General features: G+C 34.8%; 2 protein-coding genes across 3 annotated transcripts; one reads left to right on the top strand and one right to left on the bottom strand.

The window, feature by feature from the left end:
• Window positions 1-49: 49 nt before the first annotated feature.
• Window positions 50-8,804, bottom strand: cfap97 (cilia and flagella associated protein 97). Its single transcript, XM_073841566.1, has 5 exons — window positions 8,623-8,804; window positions 7,252-8,215; window positions 6,882-7,174; window positions 3,699-3,846; window positions 50-2,077 (listed from the first exon to the last, which is right to left on the bottom strand). Exons 2-5 carry the CDS (start codon window positions 8,171-8,173, stop codon window positions 1,986-1,988), a joined length of 1,455 nt encoding a protein of 484 aa, XP_073697667.1. The 5' UTR covers window positions 8,174-8,215; window positions 8,623-8,804; the 3' UTR covers window positions 50-1,985.
• ankrd37 (ankyrin repeat domain 37) lies at window positions 5,626-15,839 on the top strand. Of its 2 annotated transcripts, none has more exons than XM_073841570.1 (4): window positions 5,626-5,713; window positions 12,263-12,415; window positions 12,549-12,640; window positions 15,240-15,839. In XM_073841570.1, exons 2-4 carry the CDS (start codon window positions 12,272-12,274, stop codon window positions 15,460-15,462), a joined length of 459 nt encoding a protein of 152 aa, XP_073697671.1. In that variant the 5' UTR covers window positions 5,626-5,713; window positions 12,263-12,271; the 3' UTR covers window positions 15,463-15,839. The 2 variants fall into 2 exon arrangements, with proteins under 2 accessions (XP_073697671.1, XP_073697670.1); XM_073841569.1 differs by lacking the exon at window positions 5,626-5,713 and adding an exon at window positions 11,879-12,074.
• The last annotated feature ends 77 nt before the right edge of the window (window positions 15,840-15,916 follow it).

Below are 15,916 nucleotides of genomic sequence, written 5' to 3'. Positions count from 1 at the left end.
AGGTTTTGTGTCAGAATGGTAATGTACTCAGTTCAAATTAATTTCACAAACATTTACATGGACAAAATTTATGAATACTTGTTTAAACTTCATCAGTCTCATATTACACAAAATACAGTAAATACATTGGCATTCAAAGTTTGGGGACAACTGAGGGGACTCATCTGCAACTATTACAGAAGGTTCAAATGCCCAGTGATGCTCCAGAAGAAAAAAAATATGCATTAAGAGAAAAGAATGAAGATGTGAAAATTGTTCTTATTTTGCATAGATATCATATTTTTTAATTTAGTACTGCCCTTCAGAAGCTACAGAAGATAAATGTTTGGCAGAAGACAAAATAAGGTACATTTACCCTGATCTTTAAATTCAAAAAGTTTTCACCCCAGACACTTAATGCATCGTGTTTCTATCTGAAGCATCGGTGAGCGTTTGAACTTTCTGTAATAGTTGCAACGGAGTCCCTCAGTTGTCCTCAGTGTGAAAAGATGGATCTCAAAATCATACAGTCATTGTTGGAAAGGGTTCAAATGCTGAAAAACCAAAGAATTTGTGGGACCCAAATGATTTTTCTCAAGAAAAACAAACAGTTTAACTGTTCAGGACAAACAAGGGCCTCATGAACAACTGTCACTAAACAAAAAAGACAGCTGTGGATCATTCAAGTAAGAACACACTATTAAGAATCAAGTGTGCGTAAACTTTTGAACGGGGTCATTTTTATAAATTCAACTATTATTTTCTCTTGTGGACTATGTGTAAATGTCTTTTATGTGAAATATCTTATTCAGGTCAGTACTGAATAAAAAAATAACATGCATTTTGTATGATCCTTATTTTGGTAAAATAATTACCATTTTGCAGATTCTGCAAGGTTTATGTAAACTTCGTCCTCAACTGTATAACATAATATTTGTAATGCAATAGAACATAGAATATAAAATGATAATATTTTAAGTTATAACATTAATAAAAGGTTATACATACCTTAAAAAAAATAAATAAAAGCACTTAATTTTAAATGGGCATAAAATAATGAAAATGATTTGTTAACTGCGATATTACAACATTAATGTGTCAAATTGTTATCATAATAATAGCTGTTAGCTAGTTACAGTAATGTGACATAACAACATAACAGAGTCTTCCTCAAAAATTACTACTGTGCCAGTCTGCGTGCTTGCATAATAAGCTTGTTAGTCTGCCATGTGTCGGCAAGTGTCAGTCAACCTTTTCAAAAGCTCTTTAGGAGTGACAGGTGAATAACTAGCATTGTTACATTCATTGTAACAGATGGGACATTGTCTGAGCATGTGCATCACTCCATTCCTGCATGCTAAGTATTCAAGTGTCACACTGCTGGGTCAATAAACAAATCACTTTTACTTTCCCGAAAAATAAACACTGAAATTTACCAACTAATAAAGCTTTATTTCACATGAGATTTACCGTTGTTGACAGCCGTGTCACATAATTAGTTATTCCGATAATAGTTACAATGGCTTCATAATAAGCTTTAATAATCAGCTTTAATATATTTATATATACATATACATATATATACATATATATATATATATATATATATATATATATATATATATATATATATAAGTTCTTTTTGTTGTCTGTCTCATATAGGCACTAGTACTTTTGAATGTCTCAGAAAATGGAATGTCCCCGAACAAGTGGTGATTGAATTCATTTAGTCTCCTACTATATGTAAGAATTATATATATATAAAAAATAAAGCTGCACGCTGTCAAATAATTTATCAGTAAACATTCAGTTGTGTTGATTTTCTGACATATATTTTAATGTATATCACTCCACTTCTGGACAAATTACCATGAGTTCAAGCTGTTTTTCAACATTTATCCAGAATGTTTGGTGTTGTGACCAGTCATATTTTCTACTTACAGTCAGAGCAGAACATGTAAGTGAAAGTGCTGGGGGTAGAGAACAAGCAGAATTAAATTTGAGGATCAGGACCATGCAGGCCGTGGTGTTGCTCTACTGAGTTTAGCAGTTCCTGGTCTAGATTTGTGAGGACTACTGCCAGGTCTTGAAGTCCTACCTGTTTTCATGGAAAGACAAGAGCTGTGTTACTGGTCCTGTTAATTTGAGAGTTGAAATATCAAATATGTTTAACAGAAGTTTAACATGTAATGGAATTAAAGCATTTACAGTTGAAGTCATAAGTTTACATACACCTTGCAGAATCTGCAAAATGTTAATTATTTTAAGAGGGATCATAAAAAATGCATGCCATTTTTTTTTGTACTGACCTGAAGATATTTTACATAAGACATTTACATTGTCCACAAGTAAAAATAATAGTTGAATTTATAAAAATGATCCTGTTCAAAAGTTTACATACACTTGATTCGTAATACTGTGTTGTTACCTGAATGATTCACAGCTGTTTTTTTGTTGTTGTTTGTTTAGTTGTTCATGAGTCCCTTGTTTGTCCTGAACAGTTAAACCGCCCGCTGTTCTTCAGAAATGTCCTTCAGGTCCCACAAATTCTTTGGTTTTTCAACATTTGTGTAATTGAACCCTTTCCAACAATGACATGATTTTGAGATCCATCTTTTCACACTGAGGACAACTGAGGGACTCATATGCAACTATTACAGAAGGTTCAAATGCTCACTGATGCTCCAGAAGAAACACGATGCATTAAGCCAGGGGGTGAAAACTTTTTGAATTTGAAGATCAGGGTACATTTAACTTATTTTGTCTTTTAAGAAACATGTATCTTCTGTAGCTTCTGAAGGGTAGTATTAAATAAATAAAATAAATTAAAAATATGACATTTAGGCAAAATAAGAAAAATGTACACATTCTGTTCAAAAGTTTACAACCCTGACTCTTAATGCATTATTTTGGCTTCTCGAGTATCAGTGAGCGTTTGAACCTTCTGTAATATGCTGCATATGAGTTCCTCAGTTGTCCCCTGTGTAAAAAGATGGATCTCAAAATCATACAGCCATTGCTGGAAAAAGTTCAAATACACAAAAATGCTGAAAAAAAAAAAAAAAAAAACTGAAGGATTTAGGCAGTTTAACTGTTCAGGACAAACAAGGGACTCATGAACAACTATCACAAAAAACACAGCTGTGGACCACAGGTAACAAGACAGTATTAAGAATATACTGTATGTATGTGTATACACTTTTGAACGGGGTCATTTTGTGTTGGTGTCTTTTATCTAAAATATCTATCAGGTCATTACTTAAACAATAACATGTATTTTGTATGATCCCTCTTATTTTTGTAAAACAGTTAACATTTAGCAGATTCTACAAGGTGTATGTACACTTTTGACTTGAAACTGTAGATAATTAACATTATGAAAATTGTTACACAAATTTCAGTAACTGGACTCTTGTTCATCAGTAAATAATTTACAAAGGTCTACCTAAAAATATACTTTATATTATATAAAAGAAAGCATCCAAACACATTACATACAGGAAAAGCACATCACCAATGGTACTAAAGGATATGAATCAAAATGTTATTTCAGAATCCAAAAAAAGTTAAATTCTTTGAAAAAATAAATACTTAAAGCTTAATACTTCTCTGCGGAGAAAAATAAATGCAAACATGTAGATAACAGAACATACTATCTTCATTTAAAGTGCCTAATACTAAGCATGGCTTAAATTTGTATGTTGTGTGTAAAAATGTACCAGATATTTTGCTGGACTTGAGTTTGACTGTTGGAATAGCTGTAGTGTGTATTCCTAGGTATCGGCACTGCTGCTGGTAATCAGCTAGCTGTTCATCTCGAGTCATGCCAGGAGTGGGCTTCACGGATTCTAGACGCTTCAGGAATGCCTGAAACCACACATATTTATACATACATTAACATACACATGTCCAAAAGAATGATCCCCTCTGCAGTAGTGAATACTCTTCTGGCAACAAATCATTTGATTCATTAAAATTATTTGTGCTTCAATTGGTTAAGGATACTTCATTATAAACCCTGCTTTATGCAGTAACCACAGCCAGATGAGAAACGTAATTCACTTTCTGAATTAAATTCACCATATGAGCATGCTGAACTACAACAAAAATTATTCAAAATGTCTTACTATTAGCATGCTGGCCAAGACAGCTTTTATTTAGCTTGGCCAAATAATTGTTGTAAAAAATAAGAACATCACGTTAATGAGAATGTGTAAAACAGTAAACAACAAGATTGATTTGAAATACTATATTTAATCTCTAAACAGATTTTAGATTATTTATATTAAAATCATTTAAAATAAAAAACACTTCATATATAATTCAATTGGTTATTTGAATATTACTAATGAATACTTTTATGCTGTATAAAATGTTTACCATTTAAAAAAAAAATTTTTTTTGCATTCCAATAATGATAATTTGGGAAAAATGTGCTTAATTGTCACAACAAAATTCCACAAGGATTCTAAAAGAGACTTTAAAACATTTTTCTTTAATTTAGGGGTTAAATGTGACAATTAAAATTTTCCTGACAGATTTTATGTGATTTACTCTAAAAACTAAAAGCCTTTGGACATCTATGAACTCATATCAACTAGCCTCAAACAAGATTAACCAAGAGAGTAGTATGCCTACAACTATGCACTCTGAAAAGCCACAGTGAGCCATTGAGAATAAAAATAACCAGTGCACGAGGATCAGAATGTCACAGGCTGTCATGCCTCCGTACGTCGGTACAAACAGCCCTTTGGAAACCTCTCAGTAAGCAAAACCCATGAAAAGAGCTGGGACTGGAAATAGAGTAAAGGTGAAGTTAGAGGACAGCTCGCTCAGTGCTCAGAGAGTGGCTGTCTTGTACTCTTGTTCTTGTGTTCAAGCATTAGTTGCTAGGCAGTAAAATGCTAACAAGAACTAGTGGAACATGCAGTCTGAGTCACAGCTCATAGTACATGCTTCTACTAATTAAGGGGTATTTTATTTCTGGTTTCTTCAATAAAAACTGACAGAAAGTAGGGGCTGACATTCTAAGGATCTGTGTCTGTAAGGACGACCGAGAGAGAGAGAGTGAGAGAATATGCATGCGAAACAGCGAGCAAGTGAGGTTCAGAGAGTACAAAAGACAAACAACATACATAATGTTTTTTCCAAAGGCCATGGGATATTAAAAGGTTAGCAGAGAGATCCTGATTATTTACTCGCCCTAAAAAATGTGGGCATATTCAAAGCGATAAGAGCTATAGTGGATGACAAGATTAGTGAATGACACAAAGATACTATAAAACTGCAGAATAAAATCATACAGGTTTAAAAGAATGAGTAAATAATGTAAGCAATTTTATTTTCGGGGGAACTACAGTAGCCCTTTAAATAATTTTTATTGCAAGGGGAAAAAAAGGAAAAGAGTTTGCGTAACATGTTCTCTATAACTGAAGCTAGGGGGTGAATCCAGTGTAATGTCAAGTCCAACATGTGCGCAAATCTGCTTCCACCTGTCTCTTCTCGTCTTAGTCAGGTGGTAACTGTCTCTCTGCTTTCACTGGCTGTGGCTGTCTGACAGCGCCTCTATCCCATGCACACACACTTTCACAGAATACTAAATTAAACACTCTGTCAGAACTCTATTACATCAATGAATAATATCACAGAAGAACAACCTGGTGATAAATAACAGTAGCATCTGAATAGAAGAACAGAATCCAAACATACACTACCATTCAAAAGTCTGGGGGTGGTAGGTTTTTTATTATTATATATTTTTTTAAGTCTCTTATGCTTACCAAGTCTGCATTTATGCAATTCATGTAATTAATTCCTGTGAGGGCATTTTTGTGATTAAGAATTTCTTATTATTTTAAAGGTTTAGTTTACCTAAAAATGAAAATTATATCATTAATTACCCTCATGTCGTTCCAAACCCGCAAGACCTTCTTTCATCTTTGAAACACCCTGGACCACAAAAACCAGTCACAAGGGTTTTTTTAGATTGAGATTTATAGATCATCTGAAAGCTGAATAAAGTTCTCCATTGATGTATATATAGTTTGCTGGGATATGACAATATTTGGGCAAGATCAACTATTTGAAAATCTGGAATCTGAGGGTGCAAAAAAAAAATCTAAATATTGAGAAAATCACCTTTAAATATGTCCAAATGAAGTTCTTAGCAATGCATATTATTACTAATCAAAAATTAAGTTTTGATATACATACAGTAAGAAATTTACATCTTCACGGAACATGATCTTTACTTAATATCCTAATAAAGCAAAAGAATAAAATCGATAATAAAAGAAATATCTATAATTTTGACTCATACAATGTATTGTTGGATAATATTGCTACAAATAGAGAGCAACACAACTACCATTTGTCATGGTACTCTCTATGAACGCGCATCAAAACTGACACAGAAAAATAGAAATTGTTGAATAAAGTTATTTTTCTTTGCGCACAAAGGTATTCTCATAGCTTCATAAAATTAAGGTTGAACCACTATTGTCACATAGACTGTTTTAATAATGTCCTTACTACCTTTCTGAACCTTGAACATGGTAGTTGTGTTGCTGTCTATGCAGGCACATACAGCTTTTGGATTTCATCAAAAATATCTCAATTTGTGTTCCAAAGATGACCGAAGGTCCTACGGGTTCGGAATGAGACACAGAATCAAATGAATGCATCCTTGATGAACAAAGTATGCTTTAAAAAATTTGTAATTATTTTGAATGGTGGAATAAGGCCAACAAATAATTAAAGTGTGTATTTTATAATAGAAGTTGATCTCAGTGTGGTTAAAATATAATCTAATGTTAGAGAGGACTTCACTGGATGGCTAAAAAGATAGGAAACAGCTCCCTCTAGTGTGTATTTTCTTGTTACATTAAGAGACTGACACTGACCAGGTTTTCCTTCTGAATTCGTTCTTGCTCTCGTTGTCTGTTGAGGGCGGTGTGGTAAAGGCGTAAGGGTGGTGCACTATTCCGTTGACTACTGATTTTGGAGCAGGCAGAGCTGCCCCTTGGTGAACGTGCAGACGACCGGGACAGTTCACGCAGTAACCGCTGGTTTTCCCGGTCGATCTCCTGTACCTTATCATTTGTAAAGGAATAGTTCTTTCGGCTGCTGCTGCCAACACTGCCAGGGCTGGAAACCATACGTAATCTGTTTAACTGTTTCTCTACTTTTAAAAACTCTGCATGGGAGAGAAAGAGACTTGTTAGAAACAGCCGCAATAATAATAAAAAAAAAATCACAATTAATGACACAAACCTGGTCCATTTTCTCCTTCAGAGCTTATACTGCCATCCGAAACATCATTTGCAACTATGTTCTCAGTAACAACTGGCTGTTGTTGCTCTTGAACATCAGCTGCCACAGGTTCAGATGGCAGAACCACATCAATGGACTGGGAAGGACTAACATTTGGTGTTGAGAAAGGAGTAACATCAGTAACTGTGTCTTCAGATTCTAATGTTTCTGTTTGTCGCTCTTTCTGATAAGCTGAACCGACCCTCTGATGTTTTACAGGTGATTTCTGAGATTGAAAAGAGCTTCTCTCTTCACTACTGTGAGAGGACTCAGAGTCAGATGATGATGAATGGCTACGGCTCAGCTTGTGGAATTTTCCAGCAGATTTTTTAGGTGTTCCATGGGACAGTCCCTTATGTTTGGTTGATCGTTTGACTGGCGATTTTACATCCTCCTCACTTTCATCGTCACTACGATGGTATCCATCATCGCTGTTAACATTACTATTGGTTTTCCTGAGTTTAAAATCATCATTCAACACTCTGTCCTCATCAGAGGAGTATGAATGCACACTAGATCCTTCATCTGATTGGCTGTTGTTCACAATCTCTGAGCTTTTGGCACTTGGCAGTAATGAAGAGCCTTTGAAAAAGCCATCACTACTTTGTCGCTCTCTTTCACATCCTGTCTCTTCACTTTGTCCCCTGCTGCTGTTTGAATCATCCTCCAATCTGGCTTTATCTGTACTGTTCTCTACACTTTGAGGTTTGTTTCTTATCTGATCCATTGAAACATTGGTCTTGTTTCCTGTTTTCTCATCTTGACACTTCGCGGCCTTCTGTTTATTGAGCTGCCCATCTTCAGAACCAGGACCGTTAGCTTCACAATCACTGTCAAAGAACGAGTGATCAACTTCTCCCTCTAGCTCTTTGGGGCTAAACATTTCTGTAATTTGTCCTCCAAATATTCCCTCATTCAGTGGAACCTAAATGGAAAAAGAAAAAGAAGCTGCAGTTATTACATTAAAGAACACAATATTAATGGACAGATAACCGACTGAGTAGAAATGTGTCACTATTAAAACACTGAAGATCCTTGCAAAGCTGTTCAGCTATTGGAAAAAGCTCAATTAACACTTACAAAGCAAAAGTGAGAGCAGTGTACCTGAACATGCTTATAATACACACACAAGGGACTTGTTTCTATGACAAAAGCTTTAACAAGCTTTTTAGCAATGCTGCTACAGAAATTCACGTATAACACACTGGCAAGCTGTGCTACGTTTAATATGCACTGCATATTTTATTTTATTAGAAAATGAGACTTGTGTACATATGCAAAACTCAAGCACGCCAACGAAGTCATGAAGCTAATGTAGTTAGCAGTGCCTACCTTTTGACAGTCGCATCAAAACATGCGGGACCGCGACACTGTCAGGCAAAGTCTCCAAAGCACCAAGCTGACGTACTTCATTTTACTTCGCTGTATATCTCCGAATGTTTTTCATAAAGATAAAGGTTGAAGATAAGAGCTAAAACAGGCTCTTACAGCTGTCCACCTCGCTGCACAGAGGAGTGTGTGGGTTCGTTAGCTACTGTAACTAGGTGACGTCATTTCCTCAAATAGTTTGGCGCTGCTTCAGAATGAGAAGGAAGAGTCTGCTGAATTAATTTTTCTTCGGTTATTTGGGTCATTCTCTGCCTAATATATTGCCATATAAATTATTTATTTTATTATTGTATTTATGTATTTATAAACACACAAACACTGGTATTCCTATCATTATGGGGACATTCAGGCATACTGTTTTTTTTTCTACTGTACAAACTGTATTTTCCATCTCCCCTATCACTACCCCTAAATCTACCCCTCACAGAAAACTTTCTGCATTTTTACATTTTCAATATGCTTAATTCTGTATGATTAATAATAGGCTTTTTTCCTTTTGTGGGCCTAAAAAATGTCCCTAAAAAACGTCAAAATTTAAACATAAACATAAACACGACCCCCCAGCCCAGCTCATAAAAGGTATACATAAGAAAATATTTTTTATAGACATAAACTACCAGTCAAAAGAGTCTGAACAGTAAGATTTTTTATGTTTTTAAAGACTCTGCAAAACAGTAAAATTCTGAAATATTTTTACTATTAAAATTAACTGTTTTATAACACGATCCTTCAGAAATCATTGTAATATTCTGATTGGCTGCTCAGTAAACATTTATTCTGAAGGATCATGTGACACTGAAGACTGGAGTAATGATGCTGAAAATTTAGCTTTGACCACAGGGATAAATTACATTATAAAATAAAACAAATATTACTGCTTTTGTTGTATTTTGGATCAAATAAATGCATGCTTGGTGAGCAGAAAGGAATAAAAAAAACATTAAAAAACAAAAAAAAAGTGGAAAAATCAATATTATAAATATGTCATAAAATATTATTTGAAAAAAAAGGTTACTATTAAATTTTTCCCTACCCATTATAATATGGTGCTGCTAGATGCATTGTTTTTTAAATTTATTTTAATCTACTTTTATTTATGTATTTTTTTTATTACAATTTATTTTTACCTCTACATTTTTACATTACACTGTCTTTTTTTTCCACTGACCTCCCTTCCGTTGAGCACACCCTAGTGGCCCCCCGAGGGTCCCCAGAGCCCAGTTTGAAAACCCTTGACATAGATGTCCCATGAAGGTATTAATGAATTTATGAATGAATAATAAATGCTTTAGCAACATTATTACATTATCAATACATTAAAATCTTCTTTAAAAAAAGAAGAGATTATTAAATGCTATATTTAAATACTATTAAACATACATTAGTCCAAAGTTTTTTTGACTGAAGATTTTTTTAAAGAATTCTCTTTTGCTCACCAAGCCTGAATGTATTTGATCTAAAATGCAGAAAAAGCAGTAATATTTTGAAATAGTTTTACTATTTAAAATAACTGCTTTCTATCTGAATTTATTCCTGTGATCTAAGCTAAATTTTCTCCATTACTCCAGTATTCAGTGTGAACTGATCATAAAGTCATTCTAATAAAAAGCATTTTAAGGGGGAGTTATTATTTTAACAATTTATTTAGATTTTTTGAGCAGCAAATCAGAATATTAGAATGAATTCTGAAGGATCATGTGACTGGAGTAATGATGCTAAACACATCAACTTTGAAATCACAGAAATAAATTACATTTTAAAATATACTCAAACAGAAAACAGTCATTTTAAATAGTAAAAAATATTTCAAAATGTTAGTTTTTGCAGTACTTTAGATCAAATAAATGCAGGCTTGGTGAGCAGAAGATACTTCGGGAAAAAAACATTGAAAATATTAAAACATTAAAACATTTGATAGTGTAAGTCAAGTCAAATCAATGTGTAATTTTCACTGTCTAAATATTTTTGGGACTACAAGAAGCATTTATTTATATATTAATGTCAGTGACAAATCGACCATCGCTAACCATTTGAGCTTGTCGTGATCTGCTACGTAACACCACTCAAACTTAAACAAGCATTGGCTTTGTCCTAATGCAGTACGTGACCACTGTACATGTGTACTACTGCTGCCAACTCATTCGTAAAGCCTGGCATTCTGCTAGATTGTGGGCGTGCAGCACATTACATTCCCTCAAAGTCTCTTTCATGTTAGCTTGGCACAAGTGACAGGGCAGATCCATCATCCTCACACCATGCAAGGCCAGTCTGGCAAGTCCACCATCTCAAACCAGTTGCCACCCTCTGCTACTAAAATAAATAAGCAGAAGTATAATAAGCTATTTCAAAATATTTGCACTTGTACACGAGCAAAGAAAGGACAATGCAAACTGTGCCACAGTTATGTTTTTAAACCAACTATATTGGTTTATATTTATTAACACTGTATATTATGCCGCGTTCCAGGCAACCCGTAACCCGTGTTTTTTCCAACCTTCTACCAGTAAAAGTGCACTGGAACGGCAGTCAAACCCGTGACTTCCCACTCGTGAACTTGTACTAGTTACGAGTTCAACATAGCCCGTGAAACAACAATGTCAACCCTCATGGGTGCGGTGTTTATGCAAGTAGTACACGGTGGAAAAATAGAGCTTAGGACAATATAACGTTGCAATCAAATTAATAATAATATAAAAATAATAATAATTCATAAATGTGCCCAGGCATTTTGGCTTGACTTGCCTGGAACGCTACAAAGTCGTGAGTCGTGATTTGAAGTGGTGATTTACCAGTTAAAAAACCTGCCTGGAACGCAGCATTATTCACCACAGAAAAAACTTTTTACTTGTTCAGTTTTGTTTTCTTCATACTTCATTTCTGACAGAAACGTAATTCTGCAGCAAAGCGGAGTGTTAACATAATTTAAGAACTTGTACAAAATTGTTCTGTGAACAATCCAACAAAAACATTAGTGTATTTATCTTCAAAATTACCAGACTTTTTTTTTTTTTGAAATAAGACAAGTACATTTTTCGGAAGACCATAATGTAAACTGTTTCTTTATTAAATCCACTTATTAATGCTGAGTATCTCAGAGTGAGTGTGAATTGATGAACAAAGTGCGTACGTGTGAGACTGCACAGCTTGTCCGCAAGCCGTAGGATTGATGCATAGTCACGTGACAATGACTGACGGTTCTTGCTCCTGATTGGTCGGTATCGTAAAATCACGTGGTCTAAATAGCATTTGTACTTCTGCCTTTTATTGTATATGGATCTGTGTGGTTGCTGATCAACAGCGGAAGGACTGTGTCACGTCTAGTTAAACTTTTATACGGCATTATTCTTTGTGAAATTATCCACACATCAGCTATGTTTTTGCTTGAGGCAGAGTCGGTAAGTCAATTTAATTAATTGATTCTATTATGGGTATAAAAAAGGATTATGTTCAACCAAGTAGAAAAAAAACGAAAGTAATTTCTCAATTTGTATTTGTCAAAAAAAAAAATCATAACGCTCTTTAAATCGTATACAAAACAATAACTCTTTACATTCATATGTTGTTTTATTGAATATCCATTCAGCTGGACTGCATGAGCAATCTTTTTGAAAGCGGGTTTGCGGTGAATGGAGGTTTGGATGGTTCCGGACAGTCTCCTGCGCATCTCGCGGCATGCGGAGGGCAGGCTTTCTGCTTGCTTTGGCAGCTGCAAACCGGTGCTGATGCAAACCAGCAGGTACAAACCTTTAAAACCATTTTAAGTCAGCAGTAGCTACTTAAGTATTTGTTGCTGATCAATATATTTCTGTCAGTTAATATCTATGTCATATCATATGTTTTATGTTTCAACTTTGTTTAATTTTCTTAAGGACGCGAGTGGAGAAACACCCATGCACAAAGCAGCCAGAGCGGGCAGTTTGGAGTGCATCAGTGTGCTGATGGCAAGTGATGCACATTTCGAGTAAGTGTATGGTTTGTTCTTGTTTCAAGCATTTGTTTGACAGAGAAAAGGCTAAATATTCAAAATATGTTCATATTTACAAACTAGAATTATTGCCTTTATATATTCTAGCAATTATATATTGGTTGAAAATCATATTTATTTTCTTACATCACAGTAGGCCTATCACAATTACGTGAATATAGTGGGTTCCTTCAAATAGTCTGTTTATCTTCACAATATTGTTTTCATTGGTTATTGTTTTATAGATTTTTCACATTATCAATATCACTGAGTATTCTGCTTTTTTTAAAACTGGTGTTGCTTCAGCAGTGAATTGTCATGTTGTATGGCATAAGTCGGTTTGTCTCACTTTACAACATTCATACGATCTTATAAATAACAACAATAATATGTCACAATTATAAAGTTATCAAAATGCCAAATCAATAGACATTAAAATATGTTATATGTTTATATACAAAATTTTATTTTTATATACAGTACCATTCATAAGTTTGGGGTCATTAAGATTTTTCTCTTATGCTCACCAAGACTGCATATATTTGACCAAAAATACAGTTAACCACTAATGTTGTGAAATATGATTACATTTATGATTACAGTCAGTGTTGAAAACTTATATTTCTATGGAAACTGATGAATTTTCAGATTTTTTAACAGCATTTAATTTATTTTTATCTATTTAGTAAATGTGTAAAAATCTTTTTTTTTTTTTTTGATAAATGTAATGTTTCCTTACTGAATAAAACTTTTTGTTTCTTACTAACCCCACAAATTTTTAGATTCATTAACAGCATTTAATTCCTTTTTATTATATTTTAAAGGTCCCATATCGTACACATTTCTGGAGGTTTATTTTATTTGTTGATGTCCTTAAGAATATATATTTGCGGTATAAGTGCCAAAATCCATCTCAATATATTTTTACAGCTCCTTTTTTAGGAGCTCTGTCAAAAACAGGTCGATTTTGGCCCATCTAATTAATATTCATGAGCATCTCTTCTGATTGGCCTGTTGTTTTCTGAGTGACGCACAACCAGGCTAATCACAGGTAACTACGGTCATGTATATGCTGTAAGCGTAAGCGAGCTCAGAGCAATAGAGAGAGCTGATACTCAACAGGATATTTTAGAATGATCATTAATGTTTTTTCTTTTACAAACACCGAATGCAGTAGGCTACATAACTGTTGCTTTAGTAAAGCCCCTTTCACAATGCGCGCTGATTCTGGAAAATTACGGGAACTGTGTGAACCAAAGCCAGAACCTAAAGGCAGTGTTGTAGTAATGATGCACGTTATCAAGCGACTCTTCACAACGAAAAATAACGTTACGTGCAAAGTGGAATGAAGCGGCGATCAGGCAGAGCCAGCTCCTCACTATCAGCGTTGAAGCACAGTTTGTTCAGGTTAGTTTCAGTTTAGTGAAACGTACGCGTCGCATTACATCTCACATCCAAACGTCACATGTCTTTATGGTTTGTGTATAAAGCAAGCACAGATTCCGGAAAACAACTGTGAATGAACCAAATTAAACAATTCCGGAACAAATCGTGGGACACATTATCCGTGTATTTACCGGAATCGCTGTGTGAAAGAGGCTGAAGTTGACGTGCCGCTGGTCTCTTATATTCACGTTGTTCTGAAGCCTGTGTAATGATCGTAGCTTGACATCTATCGACTGAACAGGGTTTTCTCCACTTGTTTTCCTGTTGTTGTTGCTCAATGGAATGGATGCGTTGTTGTCTGGGGGTTTGACAAAAGGAGTGGGACGTTGGTTTGTGACTGAAGGCGGTGACTTGAGTCGATCGGACGTCACATCGTTACGGAAGTCACAGCTGCTCGTGAAAATGAACAGCTACTTTAAGCAGGCTGTGTGCAGTTTACTGTGGATTGACTGTTTTGAAACTCATATGGTAGTTAGATAGCCCCTAGACCTTAGTTATCATGAAAAAAGCCAGGAAATTTTGATTTTGACGATATGGGACCTTTAAAGTCTTTACTGTCACTTTTGATCTTATCTTACTGACCCCAAATTTTTGATATCTAAATCAAATTGACAGCACGTAAGCCAAATATGCCTTTCTCTATCTTTAGATATTAATTTTATTACCACTAATTTTATTACCATTACCACTTTAAATGTGACGCTGGACCTGAGGGTGCAAAAAAATCTAAATATTGAGAAAATCGCCTTCAAAGTTGTCCAAATGAAGTTCATAGCAATGCATATTACTAATCAACAATTAAGTTTTGATATATTTACAGTAGGAAATTTACAAAATATCTTCACAGAACATACTATTTACTTAATATCCTAATGATTTTTGGCATAAAAAAAGGATAATTTTTAACCATACACCGTATTATTGGCTGTTGCTACAAATATACTCGTACTACCTAAGACTGGTTTAGTTGTCGTTGACTGTTAAAAAAGTTTGAGATTGGAGAGACGTATTGATTTTCAAAACTTTCAAAGAGCTCAAACATAACAGAAATTCCCCATTTCTTCCTGTTAAAGCAAATGTCATCCTCAACAACTATAACAATCTTATGAACATGAACATTTCTCTAATTTACTATTCTTTTTCCCTTCAGCATTTGCAACAGTGCTGGACAAACAGCTGAAGATATTGCATGGTCTTGTGGGTTTGAGGAATGCGGGAGGTTTTTGAAAATGCAGCGCAAAACACAGGACTTAAAGAACGCTTCATTATCATCCCTCTCTGAACGGAACATGCTGAGCAGCACTCTCGCAGGACAGAAGAGAGGCCGCACAAACTCAAGTGCTCAAGATGGAAAGAAAGCACGGGACTGGTGATAAATGTTCTCATGGAGAGAGAGAATTTGAAGTAACATAGGCTGTTTAACCATTACTGGAGTGAATGGTAAACAGATGTATCAGAATGTTATCAAGAGTCTGAATGACCAGTGGACATTTGGTATTGAGCCTATACTGCAGCCTCAACAGTCAAGATAAATTGACAATGTTCTGAGGTCAGTGATTTGGAGTCGTAAGTACAAGAGGAATGACTGACACTGGTTCTCTAGAACTGTTCAGAGCTGTGCTCTGTAGATATTATACCTGCCAACACAGAGCAGATGAAAATGAAGGGAAAGGCAGAGAATTTTCATAAAAGGGCAGACTTCTGGGTTTCTCACTGGAAAAAGAAACTGGAAACATTTAACTTGGATCACATGTGTGTTGTGAACCAATCATACAAAAACCCTCATATTTTTAAGGTTTTATGACAGAAATGAGTGGATTCAATGAG

Source organism: Garra rufa, chromosome 6 (genome assembly GCF_049309525.1).
Source record: "Garra rufa chromosome 6, GarRuf1.0, whole genome shotgun sequence".
Taxonomy (NCBI): domain Eukaryota; kingdom Metazoa; phylum Chordata; class Actinopteri; order Cypriniformes; family Cyprinidae; genus Garra; species Garra rufa.
The sequence above is the reverse complement of the archived record's forward strand: the minus strand, read 5'-3'. Positions and strand labels throughout refer to the sequence as shown.

Coding starts and splice junctions, on each gene's coding strand:
- ankrd37 (XM_073841569.1), top strand. CDS start 12,051: ATGTTTTTGCTTGAGGCAGAGTCG. Junction 12,075..12,262: donor TTTTGCTTGAGGCAGAGTCG/GTAAGTCAATTT, acceptor ATATCCATTCAG/CTGGACTGCATGAGCAATCT. Junction 12,641..15,239: donor GCAAGTGATGCACATTTCGA/GTAAGTGTATGG, acceptor TTTTCCCTTCAG/CATTTGCAACAGTGCTGGAC.
- cfap97 (XM_073841566.1), bottom strand. CDS start 8,173: ATGTTTAGCCCCAAAGAGCTAGAGGGAGAAGTTGATCACTCGTTCTTT. Junction 7,175..7,251: donor TGAAGGAGAAAATGGACCAG/GTTTGTGTCATT, acceptor TCTCCCATGCAG/AGTTTTTAAAAGTAGAGAAA. Junction 2,078..3,698: donor CAAGTCCAGCAAAATATCTG/GTACATTTTTAC, acceptor CCATGAAAACAG/GTAGGACTTCAAGACCTGGC.